We start from the raw sequence: 15,753 nt of genomic DNA on the forward strand, positions 1-15,753 counted from the left end.
GGATCAGAACTCATCCCTCACCAATTATTCTCCATCTTACTGGAGAAAAAACACCAAGGTGTGTGTCATCCTTCCTTTCTGAAAGCATTGGCTGGCTGCAGGGTCCTGTTGGTTGGAGCTGAGATTAGAAAGACACGTCCATCATTACCATAGTCAGAGTTATATGGAATTATTTGCCAACATAGCCACTCTTTCCCAAGCACGCATACACACACGTGTGTAGAATGTGCAGATGAAGTGAGGTGTTTAGGACCAGCTGAGCCACCAGCCACTTGCTTATCTGGAGATACCAAACTACCGAACTACCAACAAATCTTCTCAAAGTTGTTTTTAATAGTTAGAAATTTTCAGCTGTCAGGAGTCTTTATTAATGTAAAAAATGGAATGACACAAATCAATGCAGATCTTTTTTTTCCTTCAAAAGTGAGTAAAACAAATCACAGAAATTGTGATCTAAACTTTGACATTCTAACTACGTTCAACAAAAAAAAAAACGGTAGAGCGGTACAGAATGGCTAATACTGGTAGAAATATGTTCCCCAATATGGATTTGGCTCTTCACTCCTGTACTTCTGCTCTTTTTTAAAAATAGCTCTCCCTTCTTCCTCTTTGATTTTCTGTCTCTCTTTCCTATCCATTCCTTTCTTTTGTCTCCTTGGTGCAGGAGGTGCCTCACGAGGCGTATGGTAGTAGGGGCCAGTCCGCTATGACTCCTGGGAAACCAAACCAGGAGGATCTGGGTCTGAGCCAGCAGGAGAGACCCTCCAGCCTGCCAGTAAGACTGCACTCAGCACACCGACTCTCATAGTGAACAGCCTATTAGCGAGCACAATACAGCAGGGTAGCTTACAAACCAACATGGTACCACAGTTCATATTTGCATGTAGTACGAGGGCAGAAACAGGGCTGCGGTGCTGTGTTTGAGGGTGAAAGAAAACGATACCCTATTTTAAAATCTTGCACACATCATTTCAGGTTGTAAACAGTGCCATTGAAGCGAGTGAAGATGCTGATTGATAAGCAGGGGATGTACCCTGTTCTCCAGCCAGACTGATTGACCGGTCAATTCAACGGTTGTATTTGTTTGCTTATTCCAAACATACGGTGTCTGTCTTGCCATTTTTCTCATCCAAATCTAAAAATATGAAAACAACGGGAGAGCTGCCTGGAAAATCCTCTCCTCTTTTCTCCTATCTGTCTTTTTGCTGCATTCTCCCTGCTGCCTTTTGCCTCAGTTGCGGTGTCAGCGTACCATTGGAGTAAAGCTACGTCAGTCAGGGTGGGCCTACACTTCTCAGAGCCAATCGCAGCCCTCCATTCCCACCAAGGGTCTTGTTTTATTGAACTACACTGGTGGATATTTGTCTTTGTTATATCTCTAATGACCATGGCTTACATTGTCTGTTTTTTGTGCATAGAATGCAGTGTTTCTGAACATCTTTGTTCAGGGAACAGAAAAGTCTTGCATGTTCCACTGTTGCCAAGGTTGATCCTCGCATGTAGTTGCACCACAATATGCAGCTTTAACACAGATTTTTTCTTAATTTGGTGATAAAAAATCTCTCTCTCTCTCTTTTCTTCTCGCTCGTTCGCTCTCGGAAGCAGTTTCTTCAAATAGTCGCTCTTTTACTCCCATCTTCTCCGCTCTCCTTTTGCTAGACTGCTACTTCTTTCCCCTCGCTCTCTTCTTTCTCTCCATCTCTCTCTTTCTGTGCCACCTCTCTCTGCAATTCTCTCTCTCACCATAAGTCCCGAGGCTGGTTTTGAAGTTGTTGCGCGGATGGTGTTGCTATGGCGACAGGCGGTTGGAAATGGCAGTCTCTGGGAAACAAAAAACGGAACCTGTCTGTCCTATTGGCTGACGGAGGCGCTGATCACACTCTTCTTCTGCTGTTGTTCATGCGGAGGCAGCTGTACATGCATCGTATAGAACACGGCTGTTGTAATAACGGTGACCTGTTAAACACTGTGTAGATGCTTGCAGCTCCACGGTCTCACGACGCTGAAGAAAATACAGATGGAGTCGGCCCGTACCAGGTTTTCGTGATGGGATTGGAAGAGCCTCCATTACATGTCTCTCTTTCTCAGTCGGTCCCTAATTGAGCCACAAAGCTCTTTTTGTAAAGCATAACCTGGCCCTAGACCTCACCGGACAACCTCTGCTGCTCCCAACCTGTGACAGCACATCTTTGATTCTGACAATAATAACTATTAAAGTGGAAATCCATAAGATTGGCTGCGTTGGATAGTTTTCACTACAAGCCCCAGAATTTTTTCTCTATCTATCTGGGTTCACCCTTATCTTTGCTGGTGGATGGTCACTTTCTTTTATCCAATGGTTTTTCTTCCTCTGATCATTGTTTTTGATTGTTTTCTTGATCACTTGAGGTGATTGGGATATTTTTTCATGGTCGGGCTCTATCCCTTTTTGTGAATGTTGATCCATATCCACAGTTTACTGACCCCAACTAATTACGCTGGTTTTGCATATTCACCACTGCTGCCGTTCACTTCTTGTATGTGTCCAATCCTTGCATTCTTCCCGGGAAAGAAGTGAGAAGACCATTTTTTAGAAAAAATGGAAGAAACAAAATAGAAACAAAATAATTATGATAAATTCTATAAATTGTGATATAAATGATCATTTACTGTAGCATTACATTGTCTTTTGAAAGGCACATTTGCCACAAAAATGGTTTGGATACTGTAGATTGTTGGGCTCGTTGGGTCTCTTCTGTCATTCTCTACTCTACAGCGTCTGATAATCAGAAAAACCATTAAAGCAGCTTCTTAATAGTTATTTCAAGGTGAACTCCCGGAGCGGGATAGTCGAGTGCCCGTGAAACAGGTGGTGTCATAAAAGGGGTTATGACTACCTATAAAATATTGAAATATGATCCCAGGGGCAGGTGATTGCTACACATAAAATGCCCATAAATCTGAAATGGTCATCATAAAAGGGAACTATTTTATTGACGACAAATTCCTCTCCTCTCGAAGGCTTCAGGTGGAATGGCAGCTTACACAAATATATTAGCGTTCAATCGATTTTGGCATTTCAATTCCTAACTGCGAGATTTTGCAATGGTTTGGTACATAATCAGTTTAATCAGTGACTGTTATGTGAGAAGTCTCTTTCTGCATTGAAACACTGGGGTCAGTTGTCTGATGATTTGGTTTCTGTTTTGGTCCTGGTGTACACACTTCCTGTCTGGAGAGGAAGCTGTATCAATGTGCCCCATGGTGGGAGCTCCATCTGTGTGTGTGCTCTAGTAACCTCAAGGTTTTTTGGCTCTTCATATCGCCATGGTTTCTTATCACGGGAAATGTGAAAGGGAATTCTGAATCACTGACCGCAACTGTTATTTATTTGATGACAGAAATCTCTTTATATCAGATAAAATAAACATGTGGTCAGGCTGCTGGATATAACTGAGTCTACCATTAGGAAAACCTTTTATTTTCCTTCTAAGGTCTTAATGAGATTTAAGACGAGGATAGTTGTTGAGAGACAAGTTTCTCTTTCTCTTTTCCATCATCGTATGTGTTAACAAGTTGTAGGCCATGAAGGAAGATCATATGTTTGAACGTGTTTGGCTGTACCTAGCTATTTTAGGAGTAATTTTAAGAGTAATTTCAGTGACATCACAAGCATTCAGGTCTAAAGAGACTTTTACCAATCTCACTCATTTCTTTCTACCATTAAATGGCGAGTAAAAGTGAATATGTAAATAAGTAAGTAAATATGAATGTAATTTTTATAAAGCACATAAGTAACCACAAGCTGGCCGTCACATTCACACATATTCATAGGGCTGTGACGATAATGGCATTACTGAAACTCTGCGGTCACGTGACGTCACCACGGGGTGGAGCTCATTACTGTCATCATGGAAAATAATAATAATTAAAAAAATGTTCTTTTGTGTGTATCCGATTATTATTAATTATTTCTAGGGCTGTAGCCGACTCAGAATTTTGTCAGTTGAATCGGATGCCCCGATGATCATCGGGGCACGGCTCTCCACGATCGGGGCGCATGGAGAGCCGTGTTTGTGTCCGTGTCTGATGGCGATTCACACATAGAAAAGTATATTTTTTATTTTCAAAAGATAAGAAAAAAATGATACCGTCGCGGCACCTACATATTCACTCATAATGATCTGTGCAAAGTTGTTTATACACACACACACACACACACTTGCGCACATGTGTTATTCTTCCAGTCTGACACTGAGCCCATTCTCAACAGTGAGTAAAGGGCATCAGACTAACTCTTTCTTTGCGGAGCAGAGGAGGGCCGCGAGGGTGGGAGGGAGGGGCGTGAGATGGGGAGAAGGAAGAATAGGGAGGTACAGACCCACAGCGAGGGAGAGGAGCCCGAGTCTTCTTTTAAATTTATTTTTCTTTCTTCAGAAACTGAGAACGAAGCTTGATAAATAAAACAGAAAGAGAGAGGACAGGGGGAGTTCTGGTTTCTGTCCTCCATGCACACACATGTAGATCCCTTCCCCACAGATACTGCTTATGCGATCTGTGCTATAAATAATGTATATTATATTTAATATTCTTGCGTTATGTAAATATAAAATACAATATGATTGGTGATCAAGGCATCGCAGGCTGTGTATCCTGCACCCTCTCTTGCTCATCTATCCTCCCTCTCCATCTCTCTCTGTTTCCTGCTATGCTTTCCTCTCTGATTCAGAGTTTTACTCTTCAGCGCTGCGTCTCACTCTGTATAATTAGAATGCACACAAGGGGAATGGGGAGAGGAGGAGGAGGAGGGGGGTGGATGAAGAGGAGAGAGGTGCGGTGGAGCGGGGCTGGGGGTGTGTACCGCCAAGGCAGGCAGCAGCAGCGCTGATTGGCCGAGTTGTTGGCAAGGGGCGGAGTGGGGGATGGGCTGCCAGTCTGCTATTGGCTGGCGCAGGGCCCAGGGGCAGATGGGAAATCTCAGAGCAGTTTCTCTCCTCTCTTCCCTTCCGCTCCCCTCTCATCATCTGCGTCTCCTGTTTTCCTCCTCTTGGTTTTTCTCTCATCTTCTCTTTCCTCTACTACAAGGAGCCGAGCTCAATGCTGTGTGTGTGTGTGTGTGTGTGTGTGTGTGTGTGTGTGTGTGTGTGTGTGTGTGTGTGTGTGTGTGTGTGTGTGTGTGTGTGTGTGTGTGTGTGTGTGTGTGTGTGTGTGTGTGTTGTTTCATGGCTATGATGGTGAAAAGGACATATATAATCATGTTTCCACATAGTGTTGTCATGTTATTAGTCCTTATAACACCTAAAGCCATTTCTTATTTCAAATACAGTGGACGTTCCAAATGAGATCTAACTCTTACAAAACGGAGTATTTGTTTTATCTTGTTCAGTAAGTTAAATATAGGAGGAGGAGATATGGAGGAGATATGGCTGCAGCTTCACATGGCTTTGGCTTCCGCTCACTAGGCCTGCTTTGAGATCATTTGACAAGTAGCATAACACACCACAGGTTTGATTCCCGAAATAAGATTTTTGCAAACTTGATCAAACTTCCAGCCTTGAGGGAAAAAAATGAATCAGGCATTTCAGAGGTTGTGATTAACATGGATAGATATTACTCTGTCTCCCCTCCTTCTGTTCCCTTTCTTTTTGCTTGTTCAAAGTGATCTGAAGAGCAGTTCACCTTTTGTTGATGAGTGAGGCTCAAGATGGAGTAGTCCTTCAGACCACTCTTTTCTCTCACTCACACCAAATCACTGTTCCCTTGTTAATTCTCATCTGGGCTGTTGGGCATTGTGTACAATGATGCGTGTGTATGTGACATGGCTGTGTTGTGGCTGTTTTTAGCAGTATTCCGTGAACAGCGTTTGCCATCTACGGAAATGTAAGTAGTGGAAGTGTTCTTTCATTTAGAAAAGTGACTCAACTCTGCTCTAAACAATCAATAATAGTTATACTGCCAGTAAAAAAAAGAAAAAGCATTATAGCTGTGGCACAAAATTTGACGGCTTGGAAATGTTCATGATGTAAATCTTTTTTTAAATCCACCCAAATACCTACAATCACGTACTTTTTCACAAGGCTATGCTCAATAAAAACAGAGATTGGCCAAAGTGCCACTCACTGAAAAACCTCAGAGTGAGAGAAATTAAGTTGAGAATAAACAGTTGGAAGTCTCAAGTTTCCAGTCCGCTTAGACCAAGCGTGCACACATAGCACACCTATTTCATGGTGTCTGTAAATAATGTGGTATGTTGGAAAAAATAGCCAGCCACGACGTCAATGTAACTTCATTTAATGTTGGCTACCCTGGTAGAAGTTAATAAGAACCAGACTCAACTCCGGTTAAGTCATTAAACAATGGCTTATCGCAACAATCAATACAGTATATGCAGGCAATTCCCCCCAAAATGCCGCAAGCAACTTGGTTATTTACATATTAAGCGGGGAAGGTAAATTGCATTGCAGTGCTCTCTGGAAATACATTTGCGATGCATGTTAATGCCAGATGTGACTCCAGTCCATCTCAGCAATAATCTGGATGTATCTCAATTTAAGATGGGCCGGAGAGGTGTGGCCACCTTCAAATGCTCACCTGTCTCTCCCCCCGCCCACTCAGCAAACCCACCGTGCTTGTCTGGTCTTGCAGTGAAAACCTGTCTCTTCCGTCTTGCATCAACCTGTGAAATGTCGGCAGCCGTTTAAATTGTCAGTTTGCCCAGTGGGGGAGAGCAGATTTCGCCCTCTGCACTCTCAATGGCTCAGCGGGGGAAGGCGTCTCTGTATCTGGCTCCCTGCAGCGTCCCCCAGGGCCCCTCAGCCTCCCTCTCCGCCGACGTGGAAGGCATCTTGGTACACGCAGGATCTCCATGTTTCCTGGGTCATTCAGGTTCAGTCAGGCCGCGAAGACTAGCAGAGGTGAGAAAGGAGGTTGCAGCAAGTGCCGTGGTTCCCTTGTCCCTCAGTTGTACTGCAGTTTGTCTCCAGTTTACTCTTTCCTTTTTCTATCCCAAGCTCTTCATTTGCCTCCGTCTGTCGATGCAAAGTTGAAATAATTAAAAATAATTAATCTAGTGTGTTGCCGCTGACAATGATATACCTTGCTTTTCTGTGTCATTTACTTCCTGGTGAAATCACCAGTCTTGGAAATAGTTTTTGCAGACTGAGGCGACGTAGAGCAGGAGCATTTAGCCCGATCAGTGAGACTGGTTCGCAAGACACGCAAATATATCGGCAATTGCCAGTTGTTGGGCTGGTGGTGGCCATATTGCCCAACCCTAATACATAATAGTGGACTCTCACTATGGCGGACAAAGCTATAAACTACTATGATGTGCCTTCATCACAAAAATAAAGTGAAAACCTCAAAGCATCCTCTCCACCATAATGTCAAAACTTGCCAAAGGCACGTTGTCTAAATGTTATGGTCCCGCCATATTGGTGACGGTAACCAGCTGCAAACTTAGGTCTCAATGTCTGCCTCAGTGAGAGTCCTCTCCACTCCAGGGTCTATTCCAGGATCCACCCCAAGCCCCCTTCCCTCCCACGCATGTGAGATGTGTGTCACAAAACACATATACAAATCCACACATGAATCAACCATTTTTAATTATTCAATTAATAAAATAAGAAAAGTTGTAAGCAATATGAAAATATATTAACACACAAGTTAGGCTAGATTTATTTGTAAATTGTTACAACACAATAAATGTTATTTAGTTGTGGATGGAGAAATATACTGATGTTTTTTGTTATACAGATTTCTACATTTTGGTACTTACTTGAAGATGGAGGGATATATTTACGTTCAGTTATTTATTTTTTTCATTTAAAACTCTTATGGAGATACAAATTTGTGGATCATAGTATTTATTCACATTTCTCCCTTTGTATTTTTATTAATTGTGTATATTTATTGAAGTGACACAAATTAATTGAGGTGCTTTTTTGTGAAAAAGGTTTCGAATGATCAATTGTAACTGAAGAAAGGTGAAGTGTAATTTATATAGCAACTATAACATCATGCATGAGAGGCATGACGGCAGTGTACCGTGTCATTAAGTGGGATAAGTACGGTGTGTTAGGCAGCATAGTGAACCGTGTAGATGGGTACTCAGCACGTAGGTGGTTCCAAGCATCTTGGAGGCAGAGTTATTCTGCCGTCTCTTCATGTAATCCCAGACTGACTGGATGATTTTGAGATCAGGGCTCTGTGGGGACCGTACCATCTGTTGCAGGACTCCTTGACACACTAATGCAGAAGATATTAAATAACTAGAGCCAGACCAATATATCGGCCATTGTTTGATCACATCAGGATGGGCAGTTACGCAGTCGATGAGCCCGATATTTAAAAACATATAATAAACTAAAAAAAGATGGTTATCCTATTTATTATTTATCCTGTACTTGTACTGTTTTACGCTACTTTTAAGTTACTTACCAGAGTAATTGCAGAAGTCCGACTAGGCATTGTAAATCCATCCGTGTTTTAATGTTTACGCTTGCGTTTATACACGGACACGGCTTTCCAAGCAGGAAGCGATGCTGTGTTCATGGGGAACTTGAAAAACAAATTTGTTTTGGAAGTGATGATGCGCTCAACTCTGGGAAACAATGTTTTATAAAAGATTTGTATAATCTTTTAAATGTATCTATTAAAACAATTTCTTTGTGTTTTTTATTTATTTGTTTGCTTATAAGTTAATTGTTATCAAATATAGAAACTTGAATAAAATATATGTTTTTCAAATTGATTTGAAAGTTTTTCACTTTTTGACAAAGTATCAATCGAAACAGTAATCGGCGGGGCTAGGCTAGGACTTGCCACACTACTCTGTGTGTCTGTATATCTGTCTATACATCTATCTATCTATACATCCATACATCTGTCTGTCTGTCTATCTATCTATACATCTACCTATATATCTATACATCTATCTATACATCTATCTACATATCTATCTATCTATGTATCTTTCTATATGTCTATCTTTCTATATATCTATATATTTATATATCTATCCATCTATCTATACATCTATACATCTGTACATATATACATATATCACTATCTATCGATCTATTCATCTTTCTATTTATCTATCCATCTATTTATCTAAATCTATACATCTATTTATCCATCTATCTATGGATCTTTCTATACATCTATCTATACATACATCTATCTATATATCCATCGTTTGTGAATACACCATGTGGTGCTACTTGAAAACGTCTTCAGTGATGTACCGGGGGTCATAGGGTGTTTCGGGTCTTTAATCATTAGACACCCTCACCCGGGCGACCCAGCCAAGAAGTCCAAGAAGTTTGAGGGTTTGGTGCAATGACCGGCCAGTGAATTCCCGGCATCCAACTTCGACTGGTTCGCCAGGGGCTTTCCAGCCATTGCTCCTGCACTCAGACATCAGCTCTGTGTGCTTCGCCCTTTTGCGCTCGTTGGCCTCTTCAATTCGGTCTTCCCAGGGGACAGTGCACTATGACCACTTGCTTTGTAGACTCCGATGTTAACACCATGTCTGGGCGGAGTGAAGTGTTCTGGGAACTTGAGCTTCTTTCCCAGATCGACTTGGAGGTGCCAGTCCCTTGCAGTGGCAAGAAGCCCACCTGAGGAGCGTGGCTGATGTTTTACCTTCTCCCCAGCTTTGACAAAGGTGATGGACTGCTTGGGGGTGTGCTGATTCTTGCTGTTCTGAACCGCTGCGCTGATTGTGTCTGCCAAAGATTGGCTAGGCTTGGGAGAACATCATACACTGATTGGATGAGGAACTTTTTGCGCATTGGTTCGGCTCTCCAGAGCTCTGACCAGGTGATCTCACACTGTACTGCATGTTCCCACCTAGTCCAGGCGGCTTGTTGGTACATGCCAACCATCTTGGTTCGGCGGTCTTCCTCCACCTCTGGTTGTATCTCATCCTGAACCAGTTGACGCTTCTCCCTCCCTCTGGCTTTGTCATAGCATGGCTTGGGAGAACTGTCCAGTCCTGCCCACCCCACTGCCACATTGCCGACCAAAGTGCTGTGCCGCGCCGCAGTCATGCCTACGCTCTGTCGACTGCTTCCTGTGCCTGCCACTTCCTACAGGTCTTCACACAGATTCCTGCTGTGGCAACTTAACATCAGAGGAATCTCTGTACATCATCACCTCCCTGGCACGTGTGACCTTGAATTCCTCTGTCAAACCGCTGAAGGGAAGCTGCAGCTTGGTGGAATTCCCATACAGGGCGAGGCTGCATAGGGACCGAGGGATCCCCAACCACCTCAGCAGAAACTCGCTGATGGTCTTCTCCGGAGCCTCCACAGTTGTCATGGGCACCTCATAAACAAGAAGGGGCCAGAGTAACCTCGGCAGGACTTCATGTTGGTTCATCCAGGCTTTGTATTTCCCTGGGAGCCCGACATGTCGATTGCAGTGAGCCAGTTTGCCAGGTCACTCCTCGTTTGTTGGAGTGCAGCTGTATCCCTCAGGGAGCTATCAAAGATCTACCCTAGGCTCTTGACTGTTCTCTCTGTCACTGATGGAATCTGTGTCCCTCCCACAGGAAAGCGGAACCGGTCAGCCACTTTACCATTCTTCAGGACCAGAGACCTGGACTTGGCTTGCTTGAAACTCATCCTTGCCCATGAGATGATTCATTCAAGCCCTTGAAGGAGCCATCTGCACCCAGGAACAGATGTTGCTGTCACCGTAAGGTCGTCCATGAATGCTGTTATCGGGGGCTGCCGAGTACCAGATCTAGACATGGAGCCTCTGCATTCCACCTCCGCTGATTTGACAATCATGTTCATGGCCAGTGAGAAGAGTGGCATCGAGATTGTACAGCCGGTGATTATGCCCTTCTCCAGCTGTTGCCAGTCAGATGTTGATGATCCTGAAGAGACTCTTAATCTGAAGTTGTTGTAATAGTCCAGAATGAGTTTTCGGATCGCCTCTGACACATGGATCCATAGGCGTTGGATAGGTCCAGCCAGAGTGCTGCGAGGTCTCCTCTGCTTTCCCGTGCCTCTCGGATCCACTGAGTCACTACCCCCGTGTGCTCTAGGCATCCAGGTACTCCTGGGACTCCACCCTTCTGTACTGAGGTGTCCACATACCTGTTCTTTAGGAGAAACTCTGTTAACCGTTGGGACACAATCTTGAAGAAGATCTTCCCTTCGATGCAGAGCAGTGAGATAATACGGAACTGCTTGATGTTATTTGAGTTCTCTTCTTTTGGTATCCAGACACCCTCTGCAGACCTCCACTGGGCAGCGACCTTTCCTCTCCGCCTGATCACCTTCAGGATCTTCCAAAGTCGCACAAGTAGCCTTGGGCACTGCTTATAGACCCTGTAGGGAACTCCGCTGGGACCGGGGGCAGAACATGCTCTTGCAGCCTTCACTACTTCTTTGACCTCTTTCAGGGTGGGCCCAGAAGTGTTGAATTGGTCACTGGCACTGGAGGTTTTACGAGTGCCTCACATGGGCCGAGGTCTTGCTCCCTTGCTGTGTCGCTGAAGGTGATGTTGAGGTGGTGGTTGACCTCCTCTACAGAGCACATGAGGTTGCCGCTTTTCTTCTGCCCCAGTAGTTTTTTGGTGAACCCAAAGGAGTTGGAAATGAATGCCCTGCACTTTCGGGCCCTTTCCTTGCCCTTCCTTCGGTGCCACTCAGCCCGCCTGAGTGTGATTAGCCGCTTCCTTACGATCTCTCTGAGTTCAGACAGGGCAGTTTTCTCCTCCTCCTTTGCCACCTTGAACTGACACTTCAGGGATTTCAGTTCTTGTCTCAGCTTGATCTCTCGCCCTGGAGTTTGATGTTGACTCCAGGATCTTATCCACGTCTTCGTCCAACTGAAGCCACTCCTTCTTGTTGGCGGCAGGCCACTTAACCCGACACTGTTCTGGCTTTCCGCTCTGTGGAAGGACTCGTGCTGCTTGGAGGTTCCAGGAACTGTGGGGTGACTCCGGGCCTGGCTCCTCCTCCGTCTGACCAGTTTCTGCGACCAGGACTCCAAAGCCTGTAGTACTGGCTGCTGCATCTGTGCGTTGCTGCTCTCGTCCACCCCGTAGGCAGGCCATTTTTGTCTGGTGGATTTTCAGACCTCTGGGGTTTTTGCACACCTTGCCGCGTATGCAGACTGTGCTCATTGTCAATTGTCCGTTTGCTTGGGTCGTTGTCTGTAGGTCTGTCCGATTGGGATTCTCATCCTCCCCCCCCCTCGGGAATCCTGGGGGTATGATTCGTAAGGGTTCTCTGTAGCTTGCTTGGGTGCTCTTTTGCAGGAGCTGCAGTTCAGGTTTCTGGCCCTTGTTGCCCTGTTTGCTGTCTTTCGGTGCTGTCAGCTGTCTCTCCAGCCGTCGCCATTCTGTTCATGGGTGTCATCCAGTCTTTCCCGGATGTCACTGGCTGAGCCAGAGATGATAGTTTGTGAATACACCAAGTGGTGCTACTTGGACACATCTTCAGTGATGTACTGGGGGTCATTGGGTGTTTTGGGTCTTTAATCATCAGTCACCCTCACCCGGGCGACCCAGCCAGGGATGATCAGTCCCCGGCTTGTGTCCAAGTGGCCTGCTACTCCACGAATCTCCCCTCCGGATCCACAGCCATCATGAGGCTTTTTCAGCAGCCTCCAAGATGTTTTTGATGGCTCTTTTGCACAGCTGTCCTTCCTCCAAGAAGTTTGAGGGTTCGGTGCAATGACTGGCCAGCGAATCCCTGGCATCCAACTTCAACTGGTTCGCCACGGGCTTTCCAGCCAGCTTCTGCACTCAGACTTCAGCTCTGTGTGCTTCGCCCTTTTGCGCTCATTGGCCTCTTCAATTCGGTCTTCCCAGGGGACAGTAATTTCCACTATGACCACTTGCTTTGTAGACTCCGATGTTAACACCATGTCTGGGCGGAGTGAAGTGGTTGAGATGTGTTGTGGGAACTTGAGCTGCTTTCCCAGATAGACTTGGAGATGCCGGTCCCTTGCAGTGGCAAGAAGCCCACCCGAGGCACGTGGCTGATGTTGTACCTTCTCCCCAGCTCTGACAAAGGTGATGGACTGCTTGGGGGTGTGCTGATTCTTGCTGTTCTGAACCGCTGTGCTGATTGTGTCTGCCAAAGCCCTAAGGACCTGGTCGTGGCGCCAGCAGTACTGCCCATCCCACAATGCCTTCGAACAGCAGATCAGGATATGCTCCAGGGTGCCGCTTTTTTGGCACGTCTATATGTACATCTATCTATACATACATCTATCTATCTATACATATATCTATCTCTACATCTATCTATACATCTATGCACTGTGTGTGTTTATGTACTGTATATAAAGCTTGTTTAAATCTTGTTTTATTTTCAAGGTAGACAACTTTCCTCCACTCTGTATATTGCTTTGGGCCAGCCAGGGAGAGTGGATTTCTCCAGAAATGTGACTGCTCCGTGTTGCTGCCAAATAAACCTATGAAATATCTACATGTGCAGCTGTTGAACCAACGCGTCCCGCAGCTGGCAGAGCGCTGTGTCTTTGACTCGAGCTTCTCAACAGGTCTGCAGAGGAGAAACGCAAAGGATGGCGACGCCTCCTCGTAATTATGCTCTGATTGCTCCCCCGTGCCTTAAATTGGTGGGTGTGTGTGTGTGTGTGTGTGTGTGTGTGTGTGTGTGTGTGTGTGTGTGTGTGTGTGTGTGTGTGTGTGTGTGTGTGTGTGTGTGTGTGTGTGTGTGTGTGTGTGTGTGTGTGTGTTTGTTGCTGCTGCTGCTGCTGCTGCTGCTGCTGGGAAATGATGAACAGTTACAGAGGAGGAGTGGAGCAGCCTGAAGAGAGCCCGAACTTGTGTGTGTGTGTGTAAAATCATCTCTGAATGAGCGATGAAGCTTGTGACGTTCTCCATTTGGTGAGTGTTCGAGGCCTTAACGAATGCCATTAATTAGAACCATAAATCATGCCAGCAGCACAAGTGTGTGTTCCTAAATGCATAAAAGGTTTACGTTGTTTTCAGCAGCTGTGGGATGCTGAGACAGAGCCCGAAGCCAGAAATATATTTGCTCAGCTGAGTCCAACCGTTCCGTGTTCCCCTCTGGTTGTTTTATGGCGAGAACTGTGCAGTCTCTTAAAGACCAACATTAAAGTGGAAACAGTATTTGTCATGGGATAAAGATAAGACATGAAGATAACTGTCAGATTGATGATGATAGTTTTGTTTTTCTTTGTGTCTGCTTTTAAAACCTAGGCCCCAATGTACCTGTTAGAGCGAGAGTTAGAGTAATAATTGTTAGAATAAATATGTTCGAGTAATAATTGGATTTCTGTTTAAGGTACTGCTGTCTTGTACCTATGTGCATCAGAATATACTGTGGTACTTCTTCCGTTCTGTTGTGCCTGTAACATGTGTCCATTTGCACTTTGGTCGTAGAATATGCAAATCTTATTCTGCAAACTCAACCCATAATGGTTGGTATCGCGTTGGGTGCCACTCTCCCTAAATAGCATTGCTTAATGGAAAAAGAAGACTCGTTTTTGGCCTTGGGAAGATGCTGTTTTCCATCCTCTTGTTAAGTTGGATGAAGTGAAGAGAAGTGCAATTTCCAGCTCTTTGCAGTTTACCCAAGAGCTGATGGATGGAGAGGATTAGCAGGGTTGCTGAAAAATGGTCAATGATGTGCTATTATTGCACAAAAGTAAATGCTTCATCAGAGGTTCAGGTGGAACAGTCACATTTATATTGTAGTCTCCTAGCTAATGCTGGAACTATTATGCTGAAATTCAATGACCCAATGATTATTGATGGTCGTGGTCGGTTTGTTTTAACGGTAATCTCTCTCTGTCCCCTCTCTCCTCCCCCTGCTTTCCCCTTTTCTCTCCACTCATTACCTTTCCTTCATCCTTTCATCCTTTGTCTCTGTCCTCTACCTGCCTCTTCCTCACTCCCCCTCCTCATCCCGTCGCAGGACCTGTCTGGCGCTATTGACGACTTGCCCACAGGCTCCGAGGCAGCCATCAGCTCGGCAGTGAGCGCCTCAGGCTCCACCAGCAGCCAGGGGGAGCCCAGTAACCCCGCTCGGTCTCCCTTCTCCCCGCACGTCTCCCCCCGCCTCCCTGCCATGCGCACCGGGGCTTCCCCCTCCCCTGTTGCCTCCCCTGTGGGCTCCAGCCAATCACGCTCTGGTCCTATCTCTCCCGCCAGCGGCCCAGGTAGGACTGACGGAGACAAACACATGCTTACACACTAAGGACTGGAGGCAAACAGTATTCCCTTAAGTAGGGCTGGACCATAAAGAAGAACTTATTCCCAGGATGTTGATATACAGGGGGTGCACAAAGTAACAGAACCACTGCATGAAAATAAGTTTAAACGTTGAAGTAGCTTAACCAGTATTACAAATGAATCTGCGATGGTGAGTCTTACTAGGTTTAATTGGCAGTATGTGTCTGCCTGACAGTTATCACAAAGCAACAGGATCCAACTTAAAGAGTTCCAAAGAGGCCAAATAGTCTGTGGCATTTAGGTGCATCCGTCACAAAAACTTTGATGTGTCTCGGGGAACAGACTGAAAAATCATGACAGCGTCTGCTAAAAAGTGTAACAAAGCGGCTGGTGGGTTGTAAGTTGAACCTACTCAACACACTGCCACAAAGGTACAGCGTCAAATCCACAGGAATTAACCAGCACCTCCCTGTCTCAACAAAGACTATACGTTGCAAGCTTTACAAAGCTGGAATTTACGGAGGGTTATCATTTTTAAAATGCTTTTATCCAAGGCCAATACCCAAACTGGTTTCAGGACCACA

General features: G+C 45.2%; 1 protein-coding gene across 5 annotated transcripts in view; it reads left to right on the forward strand.

Moving 5' to 3' along the window:
- Nucleotides 1–15,753, forward strand: part of arid1b (AT-rich interactive domain 1B) — a 67,215-nt gene that overhangs the window by 19,835 nt on the left and 31,627 nt on the right. For 4 of the 5 annotated variants that reach the window (XM_079996759.1, XM_079996760.1, XM_079996762.1 and 1 more), the window contains 2 exons: nucleotides 665–775; nucleotides 14,913–15,156. In XM_079996759.1, coding sequence (XP_079852885.1) covers nucleotides 665–775; nucleotides 14,913–15,156 — 355 coding nt within the window. The remainder of the gene's footprint in view (nucleotides 1–664; nucleotides 776–14,912; nucleotides 15,157–15,753) is intronic. The other variant, XM_079996761.1, reaches the window with a different exon arrangement.

Source organism: Zeus faber, assembly GCF_960531495.2.
Source record: "Zeus faber genome assembly, chromosome: 2".
Lineage (NCBI taxonomy): Eukaryota > Metazoa > Chordata > Actinopteri > Zeiformes > Zeidae > Zeus > Zeus faber.